Raw genomic sequence first — 21,123 nt, forward strand, 5'->3', positions numbered from 1 at the left:
TGTGTCTTATTCAGTCTTGTACCCACCCTCAGCCCCACCTAGCAGGATGCAAGGAGCATGGTAGGTACCCAATACATCTCTCTTTAATCACTGAATCATTCAACAATTGTTTCCTTTGTAATGACCATTAGAACGTGCTGAGGTACAGCCGTGGCCTGATAACTCGGTAGTAAGTGATTAGAGTGTGGGAGAAGGAAACCACGGTCACTGGGAAAACGAAGGTCTGCTGTGATGACAGGCATTTGACCTCGAATGTATGTGCCTGTTTCCTCATTCGTGAAATATTGCTTGCTAGTGGTGCCAAACAAGACCGGGGAAGGTGAATAAACACCAGTGGTGTTTCCTGGACTCCAGGTTTTAAGAGAAGGGACTTACCGAGAGTAAAAATATTTGTGTGAAAACTCCTGAGGCAAAGGCAGCTTGTGTAGTGGTAAGAAGATGGTATTTGGGGGTGAAAGACCTGGGTCTGAGTCTCAGGACTGGTATCTACCAGCTGAATGACCTTGGGAAAGTGACACCATCTCTCTGGTCTTGGTTTCTCCACGATTGAAATGAGCACAGTGATGTCTACTTCACCATGTTATGCACATTAATGTGAGATAATGTTCTAGAAACTACTATAGAGCTGTATTATGTTTTCATTAGTGGGTGAACTGAGGCTAGAACCCCAGTCTTTGACTCCCAGACCAAGGTTTCTACCTCTGTGTCACTTTCTGTTCTCATTGTCATCAGCATCTGTGAAGGACTCACGGCCACTGTGAGCTCAAAACCATAGTAGACATTGAACCATGTAATTACTAACCAGTTTCTGTGCTTGCAGAGCCCCTTTTCATCTTCTTTGAAGTTCATTCTTTTTACAGTTGGGCCTCAAATATGTGGATTTGCCCAGATAGGGTTCAGGACTGTCATGTTTTATCCGGGCAAGTAAGTAGATCTGTACCCCCTGTGGGTAGAGTCAAGAGAGCTTGGATATCAGAACCCCTGGGTTCAAGTCCCAGCTCTGCCATTTGCCTTCACCTCTCTGAATTATGTTTGCTCTGTCATAAAAGAATTGTACCTCCCACCAGACCTGTGACGAGGATCACATGAGAATATATTCATCAGTCTCTGAGCAGAACCTGGCATACAGAAATCACTCCACACGTGTGCATGCACACACCAGCACACCACAGCCATGCATATAGGCACATCTGCACCCAACACACGTGTGTACAGCTTACACACGTTTCGCCATTCTCTCAGAAAGTCTGAGTACGCTACTTTAAACACTTTCTCTCCTTTGTATTTGAGAGGATAAAATCAAAAATGAAACTGGAAGGAACATCAGAATAATGTAAGTGGCATTAAAGCTTGTGTTTAGAATGTCAGTGGGGTACCACTTGATCCCCCTCTCCAAAGATGGACTGTCTGGGAAGGCTGGAAAGATGATGACGTTAAAGACTGGTTACGTTACACCGATAATAGGCCCATCACCAACTTAGTGCAGGTAATTTACTTTACCTTGAATAAAGATTTATTTTGTTTACACCTCTTCAATATGGCAAGGAGCTTATGCAGAATATTCAAAATCATACTGTGTTAGTCACAGAGGTCCACCCAATAAAGAAGAATGGGCTCAAGCGTGGGCTCTCTCACCACCGAGTGACCTTGGAGAGGCCATGTAACTTTTCCTTCACCTGACAAGTCCACTAGAGACCAGGAGTATCTCCTTGGAAAGAGTGGAGTTGAGGCTTATAAGCAGCCTTTTATGCTATAAGCTCCATGTTGATCATTACTAAGAAGAACAAATAGCTTCCTGCCCTGCCCTGGGCACTGCATCTTAGAGGTCCCCATTCTGGCCCTCCACCAGGGCAGCTCCACCGGGGCAAGGGGACATGCTCTCCCAGGGCCTGAGCCCCCCTCATAGACCATACTCGGGTACCTCTGCCTAAATGCCTTCAGACCAGCTTCCGGGACTGGCACAAGCTCTTCCTGGTACGATTCTCCCTAGGGTATGGCCAAGGGTTGCTTGCAGAGAGTATGGATGAGCAACATCGTTTCCACCACTCCCGTGAACACCCTCTTCGCTCTGGTTCCACCCACCTGCTGTTCTTGAAACATGCCATGATGTTCCAGCTCCATACACTCTCACATGCCATTCCCCCTGCTTAGACCTCATTCTCCCCTCGCCTCCTCTGAGTCAGGCTAGCATACAGATCCTTCACTGTTCATCACTTCTCAGCCCTTTGGCTGAGATCAAGTGATCCTTTACTGTTCAGCTGAAGTGTCTCCACCTCTAGGATGTCTCCCCTGTCCTCTGGGCTCCGGGAGCACCCTGGAATGCTTCTGTACACCGTACATGCATAGTTCAGTCGTGATGAGCACAAACACTGCCACCTACAGGCTGTGTGATCTTGAATGAGATACTAAACCTCTCTGTCCCGCTGTTTCCTCATCTAAAATGGGGCCAGAAAGAGAACCCACCTCATAGGATTGTTGTATTAAATAAGACACCGTAGTAAGGCCCCTACCAAGTAACTGGAATAGCAGCTATTAATAGATATTAGCTATTAGTATTACTGATCTCAATTCCCAATTAGAATGTAAGGCCTTGGGGGTCCATGTCTTATTCATATTTATCGCAACAACTCCTGCCACCCATTACAAAAATGACATGAGTGACACTTTGGAGGAACAAACGAATCAATGAAGGACTGAAATGAACAAGTGAACGAGTGAAGGAAGCAACTGTAGTAAGCCTTTTGGAACACCCTACAATTGCACTAAATCTCATCCAGCACTCTATGTAATTAATTCCATCCCATAACTTACAAAATGCCAGTGGCTTAGGGGTATTTTTAGAGCTGTAAGACAGCAAGAGACCTTCACTCCTAATAAAGAAGCAATTTACAGAAGGGGGCCCTGCTGTGAATATACCACGGCCAGCTGAGAGCATTTCCGTCAGAAAACCGTCTCAAGAAATCTCAGACTCCGGACCAAGATTTTAAACAACAATAAAAAGTATTTATATCCCACGCAATCCATTCAGCAGCGTCTCCATTAAAATATGATTCTCCTGCCATCCTGAAGCAAGAGAAGTCAAGTCACTTTATATAAAACAGACTATTGGCCTCATAACAACTTAAGGAACTTTTAGAGAGAAACATACTCAGCGGTTCACACGAGTTACTTGCCTGGCTATTATCAGCTGTCTTCAAATGAAAAGTATGTAACTTAGAACAAGGACTATTGTATCTCTCTAAGAGTTACCAATCCGCCCTGCCCCCCCCCACTCTGTGCTTCTCAAATTCACTGTCCTGGAACACAGGACTTGCAGAGGAAGTTGATGTTTGAGTAGGAAACTGTTATTTGACTGTATTAAGTAGACCCTTGATTCACTGTTCGATCTACCTGAATGATTCCTTATAACAAGGTTTCTCAAGCTCAGCACTATTGACACTTGGGGCTGGAGAACCCTTGGATATGGGGGCTGTCCCCTGCATTGCAGGGTGCCCAGCAGCATCCCTGGCCTCCACCCACTAGATGCGAGCAGAACCTTCACCTTAGTTCTGACAGCCAAAAATATCTCCAGACATTCTCAAATGTCTCCAGGGTACTCTGGTTGTTCTATAAAAAATTCCGAAGTCTCAATCAGTAAATGATCTGCCAGTCATCCAGCCAGCCAGGAAACTCTTATGTATCGTAGAATTCTCTTAAGTGGTATTTTCTCTGGGAACCCGTCCCATATTTCTCCAGGCACGATTAATTAGTCCCTTCCTCCTCTGTGCCCCATAGCATCCTATTCAATCCTCCATCGTGGCTCTTTCCGGAACTTCAGCCGTATGGTCATGGACTAGCTCTGCTCTATCCTGCCCCCGCCCCCGCAGGACTGGTGGCGCCATTGCCACCCTCTCCACCATCACCATCATCATCCTAGTCATCGTCCTCATCATCTACCAAGTACTGAGCTTTTCCTATGTGTCTGTCACTGTACCAGCTGTTCTTCGTGCATCATCTCTTCCATCGACAACCCTAAAGGTATTAATAAACCCGTTTCACAGATGAGGAAGCTGAGACTTTAGGAGGTCAAGTGGTCTTATCATGTTGCTCAAAATTGCTTGTTCCCAGGCCCATCTTCAGCATGTGAGACACTAAAGTGGCAAGATATCTGTTACCATCAGCTCTGTAGCCCTCCTCCCGGGCCAGCTTCCTAGAATTAAGTAGATACTTGGTAAATAATCACTTCAACGATTAGGTATCATCCTAAGTGCCGGGGTACAATGAGGAACGAGTGGGATGTAGGTTCTAGGAGAGCTTCCCATCCAGCAGAGGAGACAACACCTCAGGGGCTCATTTTGGTGCAGAGGGTTGTGATGGAGGGGGTACCCACAGGCTGCTCCTGTCAGGGAGAGTCAGGAGGCCAGGTAAGGCTCCTTAGAGCAGGTCATGCCTGAACCAGGAGGTGAGGCTGGGCGACCATTCCTGGCAGGGCACATGGCCTGAGAAGGGCGTCCCAGTCTCTAAAAGAGAAGGCAATTTGGGATTGCTGGAATTTGCAGCATGCAGCAGGAAGGAGACGTAAGCAAGTTCCCCCTTTGGGAGCCTTGCAGGCCATGCTAAGCACTTCAGACTTCTTCTGTAGATGAACAGAGTCCATGTCGTTTTCAGCACAAAGGTGCCAGATTTCCCTGTTGGAGAGACCGCTCAGAGGGTTGTGTGAAGAACCAGTTTGAGGAGAAGGAAAGTAAGGGCAGAAAGGCCAGTTAGGAAGTCTCACCACAGCAGTCCGGGGTGGGGGGTAATAAAACTCTGAAATGTTTGTTCAGCAAACATGTTGAAAATATGTCTGTTTGCCATGGGACCATATTTGGAAAAAAAACTGGACTCATGAGTGTATAACTGTCCTTTGGAAGCCTCTCATCAACGTGAGTCATGTCTGTGGTATGGATGGCCACAGCCTCCCTGCAGCTCTCATCTCTGCAGTGCCCGCCCCCCCCACCTCGTGTTTGGTTCTCCACTTATCCCGGGATCCTGTGCAATGGCACCTTCCAAAGCACCTCCCGGCTTCAACCGGCAGTCAGTTCATCTTTGCTAGGTAGCAGTGGTCTGCTAGAGCCAGGGCTTACCAAGTCACAAAAGCTGATGGTTAAATTTTCACGATTTTGCAAGCTGGGTGACATCACACTGGTAGTTTAAGATTGGCCAAGGTGGGAGTATGACCCATGGAAATTGGCAAAAGCTGAAAAGCAGAGCTCTGCCCTACTCCCTGCAGAGAGCTGGTTATTAAACGTTTACCAGCACACCACTGCTGGAACACCTTTAAACCTTGTCCTTAACTCTATTAGTCTTTTATGAAACTATTGTATAAAATTTCTGCAAATTCCATTATCTATATATTTATTGCAATTCAATTGCCACTTATCATTCAACCGTTAATTATGTACCTGCTCTGAACCACGCCCTCTGCTAGATCATGACATTAACATAGGCCATAAATATGCACACGACCCTTGCCCTTACTCTGTTCTCAGATGAGGGAGTTGGACTGTAGGATCTCAACACTCAATGGCTCTAAGACCCTGAGAATGTGTTTTCACCCTCCCTGCAGATGCACTTGCCAGAAAGGTTACGTGGGTGATGGCTCAACATGTTATGGAAACATCATGGAGCGACTCAGAGAATTAAACAGTGAACCCAGAGGAAAATGGCAAGGAAGGCTGACCTCCTTCATCTCGCTCCTGGGTACGCAGCTATGGGTACAGGTTTCCACATAAAGGGCAACCCTCTTTCCGGCAAGGCATCTGCAAGACACCATCATTCAGAAAGGGGTGGGCAGGGGAGGAATCTATTGGAATCGGTCCTCTAGGGAGGCATCATGCAGCTGAGAGGGAAAGAACGGGCAGCTGTTTCCAAGGAGACAAGGAGTTAGTGCCAAGCGGGTCCAGCAATGCAACAGTTAGAAGGCAGAATGCTGAGGACAGGGTCCTGGGTCACTATAGATTAACAGGTCTGCAACAACAATGAAACAGGGCAGCTACTGATGTGAGGATAGAGACTATCCCTTTCCCTTGACCTTACAGGTCCTCCAGGTATGAAGCGAGGTTGGCAGATACTACTGGGAATAGAGAGTGACTAAAACCTGTGGCTGTATCCATGCGCTGCAGTGGGTGTCACTGAATTTTGAGAATAGTTGGTGTGACCTTCTCACACACTGCTGGATGTTTAGCAATGTTGTCTTTCCCCCTCCCCCAACCACTAATTGTCTATAGTGACACCTCTTCTCCCCACCCCTCAGGTGGGGTGACAATCTAAAATGCCCTCATCATTTCCAAAAGCCCTCTAGGGGTCATTACCCAGCACCCCCTTGAGAATGAAATATTATAGCTGATTGCAGCATTGGACAAGACTTTCAATAAGATACAAATTTGACCAACAGAAAGTAAAACACAGACTTGACCAATCAACAGAAGCCTTAAAATACCAGTATCAAGTATCTACCAGTCACCAAAAAATGATTTCCCAGAAAGAGCACAGAGAATGGGTCCATGCCATGTTGTTGGCATAAATCCTAACATACAGCCTGCACAAGGCATCCTACAGGGAGTCAAGCATTTGTGGCATGCTTCTGCCTTCTTACAGCCTTCCTCTAACAACTCAAACTATCAGATGACAGCAGATGGGGGTGACAGAGTGTCCTTTGCTGACTGTGCTCTCGAACATTTCCCTGGACAAAGTCCCGTCGACCTTCCACCCATTTATGAAGTGCTGGTCCATGTTGTCTGCTGTGTGACAGCCCAGAGCCCTCCCTGCTGTCCCAGCTTCTCCAGGAGGATGGAAAGAGGACCAGCTACATAACTTGTAACTTGCAGGACACCATGCAAAATGACAAGATGGGGTCCTTGGTTCAAAAATTAATGAACATTTCAAGTGGCCATAGCAGAGTATTAAACCAAGCATGAGGCTCTTCTGAGCTGGCCCTGGGTGGAACAGGGCTGTGTCTTTGCTCAAACAGCTCAGAAAGTCAGGCACCGGGTCAGGGACCTGCTGGGATTGACTGAGGATTTTGTCACATGACCCTCACAGAAGGTCTCATCGCAGTGCCTCCTTGAAGCCAAGGCTGTGGCTGCAAGAAAAACCACACAGTTATATAGAAGCTTTTGGGGCCATGGCATCATGATGCCTTGCTTTCTTAGAGCTTCCCAGTTTACCAAGGGCCACACATACCAATTAGAAGAGAAGAGCTCTTGAGTCAAAGGGCTTAAATGGACCACAAGGACCATTGCTTGCTTTTACTCTTCACGTGCCACTGATTCATTTGGTGTTTTCTTTCTTTATGTATTTCTATTCCTAAGACAAAGCCTATGCCCGGCCACTAAGTAACCTGGGACCATTCACTGTGCTCTTGCCCACAGACAAGGGACTGAAAGGATTCGATGTAAGTATTTAAAATAAAGTGGGAAATCCCCATTAAAATTAAATCTGATGATAAGGATGCTGATTTGGGGAGGAGGGGTAAACTTTTAGTGAAATATAACACCCCTACAGAAAGCATACAGATTGTAAGTGCACAACTCAATGCCTCGTCACAAAGTGAATGTACTTGTGTATCCAGCAAGACTATTACCAGCTCCCTAGAGGACCCACCAATGCCCCCTTCCAATCATGACCCCTTCAAGGGTAATGACTGAGGGATCGTAAGTGTAGTCATTTGATAAATAGGATTTGCATTATGCAAAACTGCTTACTTCCTGCGAGAAGAATTAACCTAATGTATTAACTGCATATTTGTTTCTTTAAAATCATCATAAATGATGGGGTGCCTGGGTGGCTCAGTCGGTTAGGCATTCAACTCTTGATCTTGGCTCAGATCTTGATCTCAAGGTCTCAAGTTCCAGCCCCACATTGGACTCAATGCTGGGCGTGGAGTCTACTTTAAAAAAAAAAAATCATAGGGGCGCCTGGGTGGCTCAGTCAGTTAAGCGTCTGCCTTCGGCTCAGGTCATGATCCCAGGGTCCTGGGATCGAGCTCCACATCAGGCCCCCCGCTCAGCGGGGAGCCTGCTTCTCCCTCTCCCTCTGCTGCTCCTCCTGCTTGTGTTCTCTATCTCTCTGTCAAATAAATAACTAAAATCTTTTTTAAAAAATCATAAGTAACAGTGGTAGAGGAAAGTAGAAGAACACGGTAGTCTTCCCTGTGAGCAACTGTTGTCTGAAGTGATGTCACACAGTGGGAATGAAACTCACAGTGTGCCCAGCGGAAGTGTCCTATCATGATGGTGTCAGTGAAATTGTTACATTGGGTTTAATGGAGATAATGGACATATTGATCTGTATAAAAGTGTTTTCTCTTCAACCAAGATATTTTATGATAATAATTTTTGCTGCATTGAATAAAAACCCAGGAAGCTCCAGAACCCTTCACCCTAATATGTCACCACCTTTGGACAATCTGAGATGAATCAACCATTAAACTTCAGAAATGCCTCACGTCTCTCCTATAGGGAGGAGAGCTCACAAATATTGAATGTCTCTGAATGAGGCACTTTGCATGTGGTCTCTTGTTTACTATATAGATTATTTACACAGAGTTAATAAAAAGTATCTGTTGATTGATTGCTGTTGATATATAACACTGACAAAATGTAGATTTGATCCAGTGGATTTCAAAAATCCTAATTTTCCTATTCAAAAGCTCCATGGATCTAGTTTGTACTTTCTTTTCACATAACTTCTTGTTTCATTTCCATCTGATCCCTGGGCTCAAGCTGATTCCTGGGTGCTTGCACCTTCCTCGCTCCTGGTGATTTGAGAGGACCCTGAGCACCACCTCCTGCTCTCTAGATTGCGCTCTGCCCCCCAAAGCCACCTGTGTCTGAAAGAGCCCAGGCCTCAGTTAGGGGGCCTTGGCATTGACATCTTTGGCCAATGCATGCCTCACAACCTCATTTTGTCCTTCAAACACCAGTGGAACCTGAAGGGACTGGCTCTCTTTCCTCAGGTCAAAGAGCTCTTGATGGATAAGGAGGCTGCTCAGTACTTCGTGAAACTCCACATAATTGCTGGGCAGATGAACACCGAGCATATGAATAACACAGACACTTTCTACACTTTGACTGGAAAGTCAGGAGAAATCTTCAACGGCGATAGGGTAAGGGCCTCTCTGATTTTCACTTCCAGAACAGAAGTGTCTGCTGAGCCAGGGCCCACAGCTGACTCCAGCTGTGGTTGGGCTCTTGAAGTTTACGGGGAATGTCTTTCCTTATTCCTCGTTTGCCAAAGCACTTCCCTATGAGGGAAGAAGTGGAGAGCAACACCAGGAAGGATCGGGCCAGAGGGATCTGTTGTGGAAAGAGGGTTATAAAGTGTTGGATTTTGCTCTGGTTTGAATTCGTCTTCAAGGGAACGTCATTTGGGTGCCAGCAGGAAAGAGAAGCTTCGTAGTAAACCTCTTTCCTGGAAGTGCTGGCACAAAGCCAGATCAGCATCCCTCTTGCAAAAGAAAATGGATTATGTTTGGTTTAGGTTACTGGAGTTTATCCATCCTCTGCAAACCTAGCATCCCATCTCTCCTAATGCCGTTGGTTCTGTTCTGTTGCTTAAGTAAAACTACCCTCCTCCCCTCTCACAGATAACTCTTTCTGTGACTTTACTGAGCCGGAGGGACGTGATTAGTAAACAGAAGGTGCATGTGTGGGTTATGGCCTATATTCTTGCATTTCACCAACTATCAATATTTGTTAGATTATTGAGCACTTACTCTTGTACTGAGATGAACCTTTATTTATGTCATATAAGACTTGCAACAACGCTCTAAAGGTGATTTTTCAAGTGGGAAAACTGAGAGGTCACAAATAAGGGTCAGATCCAGGGTTCAAACGTAGGACTCCTTGACTCCAAGACCCGAATCATTAACCAATGTGTTATACTGTGTGTGAGAGGATGGATGGATGGATGATGGGTGGATGGATGCATGATGGGTAGATATCTAGATAGATGGATGAAAATGTATCTCCTTTTCTCACAAGGACATTCTTTCACTCACTCATTCATTCATTCATTCACTCATTCACTCACTCATTCATTCACTCATTCAACACATAGTTATTGTCTATACCTTATAAGAGCCACATGAAAGGAAGAAGGAATTAGCTTCAGTCATTTATGCAACAAAATTTTTTATTGTGTGCCTTGTCCATACAACACACTAAAGTAGGTGTTAAGTTTACAGTAAATAGAATTGTTTTACCCTTTCTGACCTTGCAGTCTATTCAGGGAGACCTAGGGTTCCTATTCACATTTAGCAATCCCTTGTAGTCATCAGTGATTTCACACATTATCTCATTTGATCTTAATGAAAGACCTGTGAAGTGAAGCAAGCAAATGACATCTTCCCATTTTGGGTTAAGTGACTTATCCAAGATCCTATAGCCAATAAATGATAGATCCCAAGGACTCAGGACTTCTAATCCAATACTCCTTCAAGGACACCACATTAATTTTATTTTTTCTTGGTGTTTTAGGACAATCAAATAAAACTTAAACTCTCTGGAGGCAAAAAGAAGGTAAAAATTATACAGGGGGACATAGTTGCTTCCAATGGGCTCCTGCACATCCTTGACAGAGCCATGGACAAGATGGCACCCACATTTGAGAGCAACACTAAGGTGAGACATTTCAGGTAAAAGTTAGGTCAACCCAAATCCATCTTTCTCTGTACCCTGGAGAGTCATATCAAAGAAGAAAATGCATGCCAGCACTATGGGCTCGTCTTTCATGTCTACTAGGACCCCAACCATGGGGAAAATGGGATAATTTCTGTTTTCAATAGAATTCTGGGTATCTCTGTCAACAGAAAGAGAAACATGCATTGGGTGTTGGAAAGATCTCAATTTTATGATCTCTTTTATGGCCACATATGATGATTCAGTCCAGTAACCAGTTGTCATGAAAAGTTATCCCTTGTGCTTTATGGAGCAGAGCAGTCCTCCCTGTGATAAAAATTTATTTCTTTTGACTCATTTGATGATGGTCAAAGGCTACTTTAGAACATACAGATCTGAACCACCGATTCAACTAACAACAGGAAACATCTCTATAATGTGTTGCAATTGACCAGGGTCTTTTCTATCCACATTTACACATAAACTTTGTCACAGACCTTTTAATGTTGGGGTGTCTATATCCTAAACCACCTATTTCTTTTCTTGATTTTTAGCAAACCATAATGACAATGCTACAACCAAGATACAGCAAGTTCAGATCTTTGTTAGAGGTATGTACTTTCCATGAACTTCTGGAAAATGGTTTTATGTCCAATCTTTTGTATAATGAGCAGAGGTATCAAATATAAATATTTGCTAAGGAATTACTTCAAGGATTTGTCAGAGATAGGTTGCAGATATAAAATTTCATTCCTCAAATGCAGGAAACCAATGTGGGACATGCCTTAGATGAAGATGGGGCTGGTGGACCATACACCATTTTCGTTCCAAGTAATGAAGCATTAAACAATATGAAGGACGGCACTCTTGATTACCTCCTTTCCCCAGAGGTATGGTATCCTACTTACTCTTATGACATCATTGACATGATGTGAGCCCATACAGACTTTTTCCAAACTAGGGACGTTCCACAAGTGACGCATTTATCACCACCTACCCTCCCGCAACCAATGCAGACATCATTAATCAATCACAGTCCTCTGGAACTATGGATGTGGCTACAGTCTCCTAGGCAGAGTTCCAAATAGCCAGCCAGACTGAGCACAGGAAATGAAATCTTTTTGCAACCTCAGGTCTAAATGATTGGTTTGATTTTTCCTGGCTCTTCTAATATTTCTCAGTAGCAAAATCAATATTTTAAGTTCCCTACAACTTCTAAAACTACCTTGCAAATGAACTCTAAACTAGGCCATTCTGGGCCAGGTCTAGGCTAAATTTAAAAGGAATAAATGTTGGGGGGCACCTGGGTGGCTCAGTCAGTTAAATGTCTGACTCTTGATCTCAATTCAGGTCTTGCTCTCAGGGTCATGAGTTCAAGCCCCATGTTGGGCTCCATGCTAGACATGAAGCCTTCTTTAAAAAAAAGAAAAAGGAGTAAATGTTATTTTTAGATGCCCCAGGCATTCCTTTCTACTGCTTTCATCTTTCTTCATAATAGTCTCTCCTTATATACCACAAAGGCCTTTAATTCTTTCACATTCTCTTCTAGAAAGGAGATTATTTTTTTACTCCTTCACATAAGAGTATAAGTGATTGAAACCATTTAATGTGTTTCCTCTCCCAGAAATAACAGCCTTAAACCAAAGGAAAGGGTAATTAATTATGGAATTTTGTTCATTAGAATGTCAAATGATGGAATTACAGGAAGGGCTGTGAGCTTTCCTCCAGTGCCCTGAAATCATGCTACCATCTTGCCAATGGGGCAAGACTATCCATGACCTCGGGTAGATCGGTTCATTATACAGAATGGAGGGTCCGGATCTTTTAGGGTAGTGATTCCTAAACTTCAGTATACTTAGGCATCACCCTTGGAATTTGTTAACTAGGCGGCTTCACAAACCATACCCCAAGCATTTTGATTTAGTAACATCTCCATGAGATCTAGAAATAGACATTTGGGGAAGCACCAGTTTTCTAACCCAGGCCACGCTCTTTTTGGAACCCTGAATCTTGTTGCATGTATGGTTTAGAGATGCATATGGATACATACCTTTCTAGAACACTTTCAGGTATCTACAAGGGTATCTTGCCTTCAGAAAACTTTGAATTAAGGCAATCTCTTACACTGCAAATGAACATTCACCATATTAAAGGACTTGCTACCGGTTTCCACTTATAATGCTAGATTTCCCAGTGTCTTCAAGATAGGGTGCTATTTTAAAAATACAATTCACACACAAGTTTCCTGAAACCTAGCTATTGCAGAAAGGCGGTTAAAGCTCTCATACTTAATTTTAAAGCTAAAAAGTAATGTTGCTCCCCTGAGAAATTATAAAAAATCCTGAGATTATATGGCTTCATTGAGTACATAGCTTCTAATTTGATACCAGTTTTTTTAAAATAATGTTGAAGGAGTTCTCAGACACCTAACCTGCAACACTTAAAATTAAGATAAAACCTTTTAATTAGAATAGAGAAACATCAACCTCCCTGCTTTTCTGTCAAGCACCTTTGCTCAGAAATCTCTTGTGTTTCTCTTCTGTCATGACTCCTTCCAGCTGTGGCTGGAGCTGGCTGGCTTGCTTGGGCTCTCAAGTAGATTGTGTACCTGTTCCCAGCTTCGCTCACCGAGATTGCCTTGCAGCTCGAAATTAACCTATGGTGGCAATATTTACATGGCAGAAATTGGCCAACTCTGTAAATCTGGGCTCCTCTGTTTCCCCACAGAACTGATTTACCAGCACACCACTGCTCCTGGCTCTCAATCTCCTTGCTCTCAAAGGCAGTATCTTTCTGCCCGCAGAGAATATAAACACTCCAAGTCTCTTCGTTCTGAGTCAAAACTGTTCTCCCACTTTAATTTCTAAGCGAGGAATAGAATGATCATTTCCGCTTTTTTCTCAGAACCAGAGCCTGTTTGGTTAAAACTTCTCAACCTGTAGGAAGGTCCTTCTCTCTCCATGCATTTTAATAGCATCCTTCAGCCTTATTTCCGGGAAGAACCTCAGCTGGAGACAGAAAAGTCCCCATCAGCTATGCCCATGAGATGGAAAATAAACTGATTCCATTAGAGGAATGGCTTCTAATTCTGATTTTAGAGTACCATGTTTCCTTTCCAATGTATCTTTCTGCTTCTCCCTGAAGCAAAATTTCAGTCCAGGAACCATCCTATCCACACAGAGACCACAGCTACTGATGACCAGCCCCAGCTGATGACTTCATCACTGAACTAGGGGAAATGAAAGCACAGGGAACCAGAGACTGGCCCTTGCCAGCTCACAAATACCTTGCACGTAACATGGGACAAAGGGAGGTGAAATTGCAGAGTTCGGGGTCATGTTAACAATTTGGTAGAAAAACTTTCTTTCTGCCCTGGCATCAAAGGGCTGGGTTTTTGTCATTTTTACCTAAAACAGCAAGGAGGAAGCAAATGTCTTCATAAGGGAAAGGATGCACTAACTACACGGAAAGTCTCTGCTACAAAGAGCAGCACCTGGATGCACATCCTGTCTATTTGAGCCACACTGGACTCAATTCTAACTGAACGATGGCCCTCGTGGCTCCCAGCCAGACAAGGGGACAGGCACACACAATGGCGGGAATGACACCTATCAGTTCCTTTGTCCCTTTCATTCTCCTGCTCCTTGTAAAAAACAATCCAAGACCAATTAACTCTTAGGGCTTTAGAAGCAAATGATCCAGTTAATAAAGTCTCCTCTACAGAATCAGAGGGTTGGAAGGGGTCCACACCACTCTCTTTATTTTACAGGCCAAACTGAGCCTAGAGGAGCTACGTGGCTTGCTCAAGGTCACAGCAGCACAATCAGGATTAGAACTCAGGACCCCAAGGTCCAGCTCAGTGCTCTTCCCAGGACCCCTCCCCCACTTTTAACTTACCAGCACAAATGTTGACGCGGGGCCCCCTGTGTACCACACACTGCGTGGCTCGGTGACTCTGATTAATAAGCCAGACAGACCCCGCCCCTGCCTTGCAATCCAGTTTGGGCTGACATTTCCCAGCGGTCCCCACTTTTGCTCACCCCTTCCGCCACTGAACATCCAAACTTATAATCTCATTGCTTCAGCCTGCAAGTCCTCACTTGCGTGTACCAGAAGGCAGCTGCAAGGGGAAGATTAGAGCCAGAATCTAAGAGTCTGAAGTCACGCAGTAACAGAGCTGAGGCTACAGAAAGCATCGCTGCCAGGGCTGGCTACTGGGGGTTCAACTCCGACATTCTTACGGGTAACCCTGCCCTGCACATACTGCTTTGGACTTCTCGATATGGTGGCCATACAATGTATCATCCACACCAGGATGCTTGAGAGTGAATGGGGCTGCCAATATGCAAGGCGTAAAGCAGGGTTGTACCAGACAAGCCAGGATAAAGGGTCACTCTACTTAGGGGAAACTCCCTCGGCCGAGGGACCCAGAACACGTGCAGAGCGGAGTCTGGGCACATGGGCCTCAGATTCAGCTGGGCTCTCTTTTGACCTGGGACTTCTCGCTGTTGGGACATGTCCCTAAAATGTCAACCTCTGGGAGGTGACTATGATCTTGATCTGTGATCCTCCTCCCGTCCAAGCCAGAGTAACCACGGCCGCGCCACTTAAGTAGCAGAACTCAAGGGCTATGAGCTTGAAACTCCCAGCTCCGATTCTGCTGAGAGACTGCAGACCCCCACGGCCGCTGGTCCCCAGAGAGTGGTTCCCTGCGGTCCTCACCTCTGTACGCTCTCCCCAGGGCACCCCTACGGGGACTGCTCATCCCGCTGATAGTCCTAAGACTCTCTTTTTTTCTCCACTGCTATAATGCTTCTGAAGCATAAGAAATCATGGCAAGGGCTTTGAAGGAGAGAGGACTGTGGGCCATGGCGGCTCAGAAGGGGAGAGCGTCCGGCCCAGATATTCCTAAGAAGGATTGTGTAAATTCCTAAATAACCAGCACATGGTCTGACAAGCAGACATTTATTTATGGGGAAAATGAAACAGAATCATCAACTGAGGCTATCTTAGAAATTCCAGAATGTAGCTTTAGACATTCAGAGAAGTAATGGAACAGAGTGACTGAGAACTTCTTAGGCTTATTATCCTAAGTTAGCTTTGTGACCTCGGTGGTGTCTTTAAAACTTGGTGTTATCCCACATAAAATGAGCCAATAGCGGTCCCTCCCTCACAGGGTTTTTAAGAAAATTAGATAAAATATGCGTATAATGCTTTCAGAACAGCTCCTGCCACAAAGGAGGAATTTGGTGAATGTCAGCTCCTTGAGGATGGGGTTTTTCTCATCCTGCACTTCCCAATGAAGAGATTATGGGGCATTGACTTTTCTTGATCACGCATCCAAAGTCATTGGAGGAAGTTCCCACAAAAGGGGGGCAAGTTGTATTTTCTGCAATGACTAAAGAAGTATTTTGATTCCGTTGCAGGGATCTCGGAAGCTTCTGGAACTCGTCAGATACCACATTGTCCCATTTACTCAGGTTGGCCCCACTTTCCTGCCCTATTTTTTCCTGCTTTCCACATATCTGACCTCATCTTAAATTCCATTATTACAGTGCTAGAAAATCCATGACAATTGTTCTTTATCTGTAGCTCTGGGCATACCCTAAGCAATGCATAATGAGCCCGTTATCAAAGAAACCCTCAAAGCCACAAAACTGATGACATCAGACTTCCCATTATTTATTTCCTAGACTTCCAGGCTATTTTTTCCAATGAGAACTTTACAAAAGCAGGGCTCTATGCATTGCTCAAAAATGTCTGTGCTGTTCTCTTCTCTTTGCAGCTGGAAGTGGCTTCTCTGATTGTGATCCCACACATTAGGAGCCTGGCCAACCAGATCATACAGTTCAACACAACCAACAACGTAGGTGAAAAAATTCTACCGCGCTGTTGTGACTCACATGCATTTTTGCTCTGCTTATGATTGTTCACCAGGTTATCCTACCTATAACCTAACTCCCAGGCTTACGGTCTTGATGATTACTTCCTTCATGTGTTATTTCTTGCTTTTCATGATTTCATTTATTTGCTGAGCAGCTGCAGGTGTGAGACTCTGATCTAGATGCCCAGGATAAAGCAATGAAGAAGACCGGCTTACATTCTAGCAAGGAAAACAGACTTCGAGCAGCTAATTAATGGCCAGCTAATTATTTCATTACAATTATAATAAGTGCAATTATAATTATAATGAGAGTTTACAGTAAGAGAAGGCTGGGCATCTAGAGGTCCTCAGGGAGGAAGCGATGCTTTAGACAAGTTTCAAAGGATGAGTACAGGGAACTTCAGCAGAGATGAGTAGAGGAGTGTTCCAGGCAGAAGGGAGAACATGTGCAAAGGCCCTGTGGTGGGAGGGAACATGACTTAATTAAGAAACTCAGTGAGGGCAGTGTTATTCAGCTAACTCCCTGGGCTAATATGAGCAAAAGTCTGACAGCGTGCAGATTATATCTCCTGTTGATTCACTCTTGATGGTGATGATAATGATGATGCATCTTTTCTTTATCTCTTGAGTGCCCACTGGGTGCCAGACACCATTCTGGGTCTTAAATGTAGACCAATGAGCAAATAGAGAAAAGTCCCTGGTTACATGCAACTTGCATTCTAGTAAATAGGAAGATAGTAAACAAATTAAATAAGTAAAACACAGCAAATATTAGAAAGTAGCACGTGCTAAGGCAAACAAACAAAGAAGGGGGATATAAAGCAAGGATGAAGCTGACATTTTAAATAAAATGCCCAAGAAATCCTCATGCAGAAGAAAACATCTGAGCAAAGGCCTGAAGGAAATGAAGAAACAAGCAAGCAACATGAATATCTGGGGGAAAGAGCATTCCAGAGAGAGGGAGCAAAGAAAGGCACAAAGAAGGGAGCATATGCCTGACCTGGCTGAGGAACAGCAAGGTCACTGTTGCTGGAACAGAGGGAATGAAGGAAGAGAGGTAGGAGAGGTCAAGGCAGCAGGAGGGAGAAGGAGAAGAGGGGTCAGGTCACGCATGGCCTACGAGCTCTTACTTTAAATGAGATGAGGAGCCATGGGGGATTCGAGCCGTGGAGGGGCATGATCAGACATCCATTCGGGGAGGGCTAGTTAGAAGCTGACTGTAATAACCCGGAGAGGAACGATGGTGACTCAGACCAGGGTGGTAGCAAGGCTATGGGAAGAAGTGGTTGCATTCTGATGGCACTTTGAAGGAAGCCCCAAGAGAATCTGCTAATGGATTAGAGGAAGAAGTCTCCTGAGCTTCTGACTCGGGCCACCAGAAGGATGGAGTTGCCTTTAATACCACAAGTGGAGCAGATCTGGGGGGAAAGGAGGTCAGAATTCTTGGCCCATCTGTTCATTTTCTGCTCCCTCCCCTACAACATAAGCAGGGACTTGTCTGGGTTTTTTACTGATGTATCCCCAGCGCCTAAAGCAGAGCACAATACAGGGTCAATAAATGTATCTGAATGAAAGGATCTTTGCTTCGCCAACGGAGAGGTAAAATGGTTAACCCGTGGTCTTTTAGCAAATATATCATAGAGCTGGAATAGTTATCCCCCTTCCCAGCCCCGCACCTGCAAGGACCATCTCTGCAGAGACATCCTTGCCCGGTGTCAGTCAAGAATTCATTTAAGATCCATCTTTCCCTGGGGCGCCCCGGGGGCTCAGTCAGTTAAACGATTGACTCTTGGCTTCTGCTCCGCCATGATCTCAGGGTCTGGAGATCAAGCCCCGCATCGTACTCCCCGCCGAGCATGGAGCCTGCTTGGCATTTTCTCTCCTTCTGTCCCCTCACCTTGTGCTCTCTCTCTCTCACTAAAATAAATAAACCAGCCTTTTTTTTTAAAAAATCCATCTTTGCCTGTCGGCCAGGCCCTTCTCGCAGCAACCGTCTGACAGGAGGCCACGCACCCAGGTCTGCCTGGGGACGGCTGGTGTCCTGCAGGACAGAATGAAAGATGTCCCTGCTTCCTTCCAGGGACAGATTCTGGCAAATGAGGTGGCCATGGAAGAGACAGAGATCATTGCCAAAAACGGCCGAATCTACACCCTGACTGGCGTCCTCATTCCTCCCTCCATTGTGCCGATTCTGCCCCATCGATGTGATGAAAGCAAGAGAGAGATGAGACTGGTAAGGAAGCTAGGAAGATAAAGAGGGGCCCCCAACAGCCCCACAGGGCAGACAACATCCTTCCCTTTCACGCTCCTGAGGAAGCTGGCAAGGAGAGTCTCACCCCAGGAGCCTCATTCCAGACAGGTTTCTGTCTCCACGAAGAGGCAGACGGGCCTGAGGTCCTAGCTCATAACCATGATCGATGCCTCCCAGATCTATTGGCTTTTTAGAGCAGCCATAACAAATTACCACAAAGGAAGAGGCTTAAAGCAACAAAAATGTATTCTCCCACAGTTCTGGAGGCCAGGGGTCTGAAATCAAGGCATTAGCAGGGCCGTGCTCCCTCTGCAGGCTCTGGGAGGGGGCATCCTTCCTCGCCTCTTCCAGCTTCTGATGCCTCCTGGGAATCCTTGGCGTTTCTCAGCTGCATTATTCCAATGTCTGCCTCTGTCTTTACGTGGCTTTCTTCCCACTCTAGTCACTGTGTGGGTCCCCTCACTTCTGTTAAGGACACCAGCCATTAGATTCAGAACCTCCCCCGCAATCTAGTATGACTTCATCTTAACTAATTACATTTGCAAAGACTTACTCAAGGGAGCACGAATTTGGTGGGGAACACTATTCAGCCCACTACACCAGAAGAAGTGGGACCACCCCCTGCCTGTGTCCCCTGGGACCACCTTGCTCCAAGCTCATAGCTTTACTCCCAGAAACTTAAAAAAGAATTTCTTCTCAGGTGGGTGCTCTGGCCTCGCCAATCAACCATCTTTCTGTATTTCTTTTCAAATACCAAACTTTCTGTTTGCCTATGAGCTTGGGTACCCTCTAATGGCCTTTCCTATTTCCATAGCAACCTACTTGGCTGAGCTGATTTTATGCAAAGCACCCCAAATTTCAACACTGCTGTACACGTGATCTTTCAGTTCCCATGGAAACCATACCCCCAAAGTTAGTGCAATAATCGGTCTGGGTCTTTCTTTTCAGGACACTGCAATAATACTTCAATGATTGTTCTCAAAATATCCTTGGAATATGGGCACTGAGCAAGGAATAATGGTTTCATTTTATAGGTTTTATTTATTGATTCCTCTTCTTATCATGAAGGCTGGAAATAGCTGGTTGGTCACCTGGTACAGGATTGTGGCTGGTTCTTCTGATATGTTTTAGGATATTGTGCAGGTACCTGTTCTCCATGCCAGTCATATACCATCTGGGGGATTTGATTCCATTCTGAGCACCCCTTTTTAAGAGAGGCTGAAACCTAGTCGCTTTCCCAGCCAGTCCCCGCCAGTGATTTTTGTTTGGTTCATTCTTTGAAAAAAAAAGTTTTGGCAGGTACATCACCTGGCTTGAGCTAGGGTGAAGATCAGAACAGGCCAGACGAGAATAGTCTCATCTCCTATCCCAAAGGTGAAAGATTTTTGGAAAATAGGGCCTCTGCCAAAAAGACTCAATAGGAGTCTAATTATTGACTTTAGAGCTTCCCCATCCCAAGCAGCTGCCGTTCAAGGTCAAGAAAAGAAGTCTATGGAGGCACAAGGGCAGCCCTCACTGCCTGCCTTGTTACAGGGTTGCTCTGTTCCAGGTTGCTCAAAATCTTGTTCTCCAAATTCCCAAAGGAAAGAATCTAGAGGTGGGTTTGGGCCACAACCCAAAGGATTTTGGGTTAATAGAGAAAAGAGCTTCCCAACACCTGCCTTAGGATAGAGTCTTCTTTTATTATTTTCTCTGGGTTTAAAGTCAAATCTATCTGCTCTACATGATTTAGATAGTTTTTGTTAGGTCTGTTAAAAGCACAAATGCTGGGGCACCTGGGTGGCTCAGTCAGTTCGGCAACTGCCTTCGGCTCAGGTCATGATCTTAGGGTCCTTGGATCGAGCTCTGCTTTGGGCTCCCTGCTCAGTGGGGAGTCCGTTTCTCTCTCTCCCTCTCTCCCTCCCCACCCTTTGTGCTCTCTCTTGCTCTGTCTCACTGTCTCCGATAAATAAATAAAATCTTTTTTAAAAAAGTACAAATGCATTCTCTGCAAAGTATTTAGGCTAGCACAGAGTAAGGGCAGCTGGGACTCTCTAGAAGTCTCAGTTTGCACCAGCCGGAACCCATAGCTGCCTTGTCTTGTATGTTTGGATTTTAGAGGTTTAATTAATAATTCTCTGTACTAGTTAGGGTGCCTGCAGGAAACAGAAGTTACCCCAATGGTTCAAATGAAGAGACTTTAATGAAGAAGCTACTACAGAGGGGTGGGCAGGGCTAAGGAGACAACCGAATTATGCGGGGGCATCCGAGGAGAAGGCATGGTAGGAAATTATTACCATCCAGGACCAAAGAGGTGAGGAAGGGAGGGCTAGGAGGTACCGAACCCAGTGAGAGCTGGAAGGCTGGAA

The 21,123-nt window shown here is 45.2% G+C and overlaps 1 protein-coding gene across 2 annotated transcripts in view; it reads left to right on the top strand.

The window, feature by feature from the left end:
- STAB2 (stabilin 2) overlaps positions 1 to 21,123 on the top strand; it is a 144,753-nt gene that overhangs the window by 35,921 nt on the left and 87,709 nt on the right. For both annotated transcript variants that reach the window (XM_028121647.2, XM_088025671.1), the window contains exons 10-18: positions 5,588 to 5,721; positions 7,332 to 7,414; positions 8,978 to 9,127; positions 10,500 to 10,643; positions 11,195 to 11,251; positions 11,405 to 11,530; positions 16,067 to 16,120; positions 16,426 to 16,506; positions 18,605 to 18,757. In XM_028121647.2, the coding sequence (XP_027977448.2) occupies positions 5,588 to 5,721; positions 7,332 to 7,414; positions 8,978 to 9,127; positions 10,500 to 10,643; positions 11,195 to 11,251; positions 11,405 to 11,530; positions 16,067 to 16,120; positions 16,426 to 16,506; positions 18,605 to 18,757 (982 nt within the window). The remainder of the gene's footprint in view (positions 1 to 5,587; positions 5,722 to 7,331; positions 7,415 to 8,977; positions 9,128 to 10,499; positions 10,644 to 11,194; positions 11,252 to 11,404; positions 11,531 to 16,066; positions 16,121 to 16,425; positions 16,507 to 18,604; positions 18,758 to 21,123) is intronic.

The sequence above is a fragment of the Eumetopias jubatus genome, unplaced genomic scaffold (genome assembly GCF_037043125.1).
Source record: "Eumetopias jubatus isolate StellerSeaLion01/CBP00866 unplaced genomic scaffold, mEumJub1_p1.0 scaffold_8, whole genome shotgun sequence".
In the NCBI taxonomy this organism is placed as follows: Eukaryota; Metazoa; Chordata; class Mammalia; order Carnivora; family Otariidae; genus Eumetopias; species Eumetopias jubatus.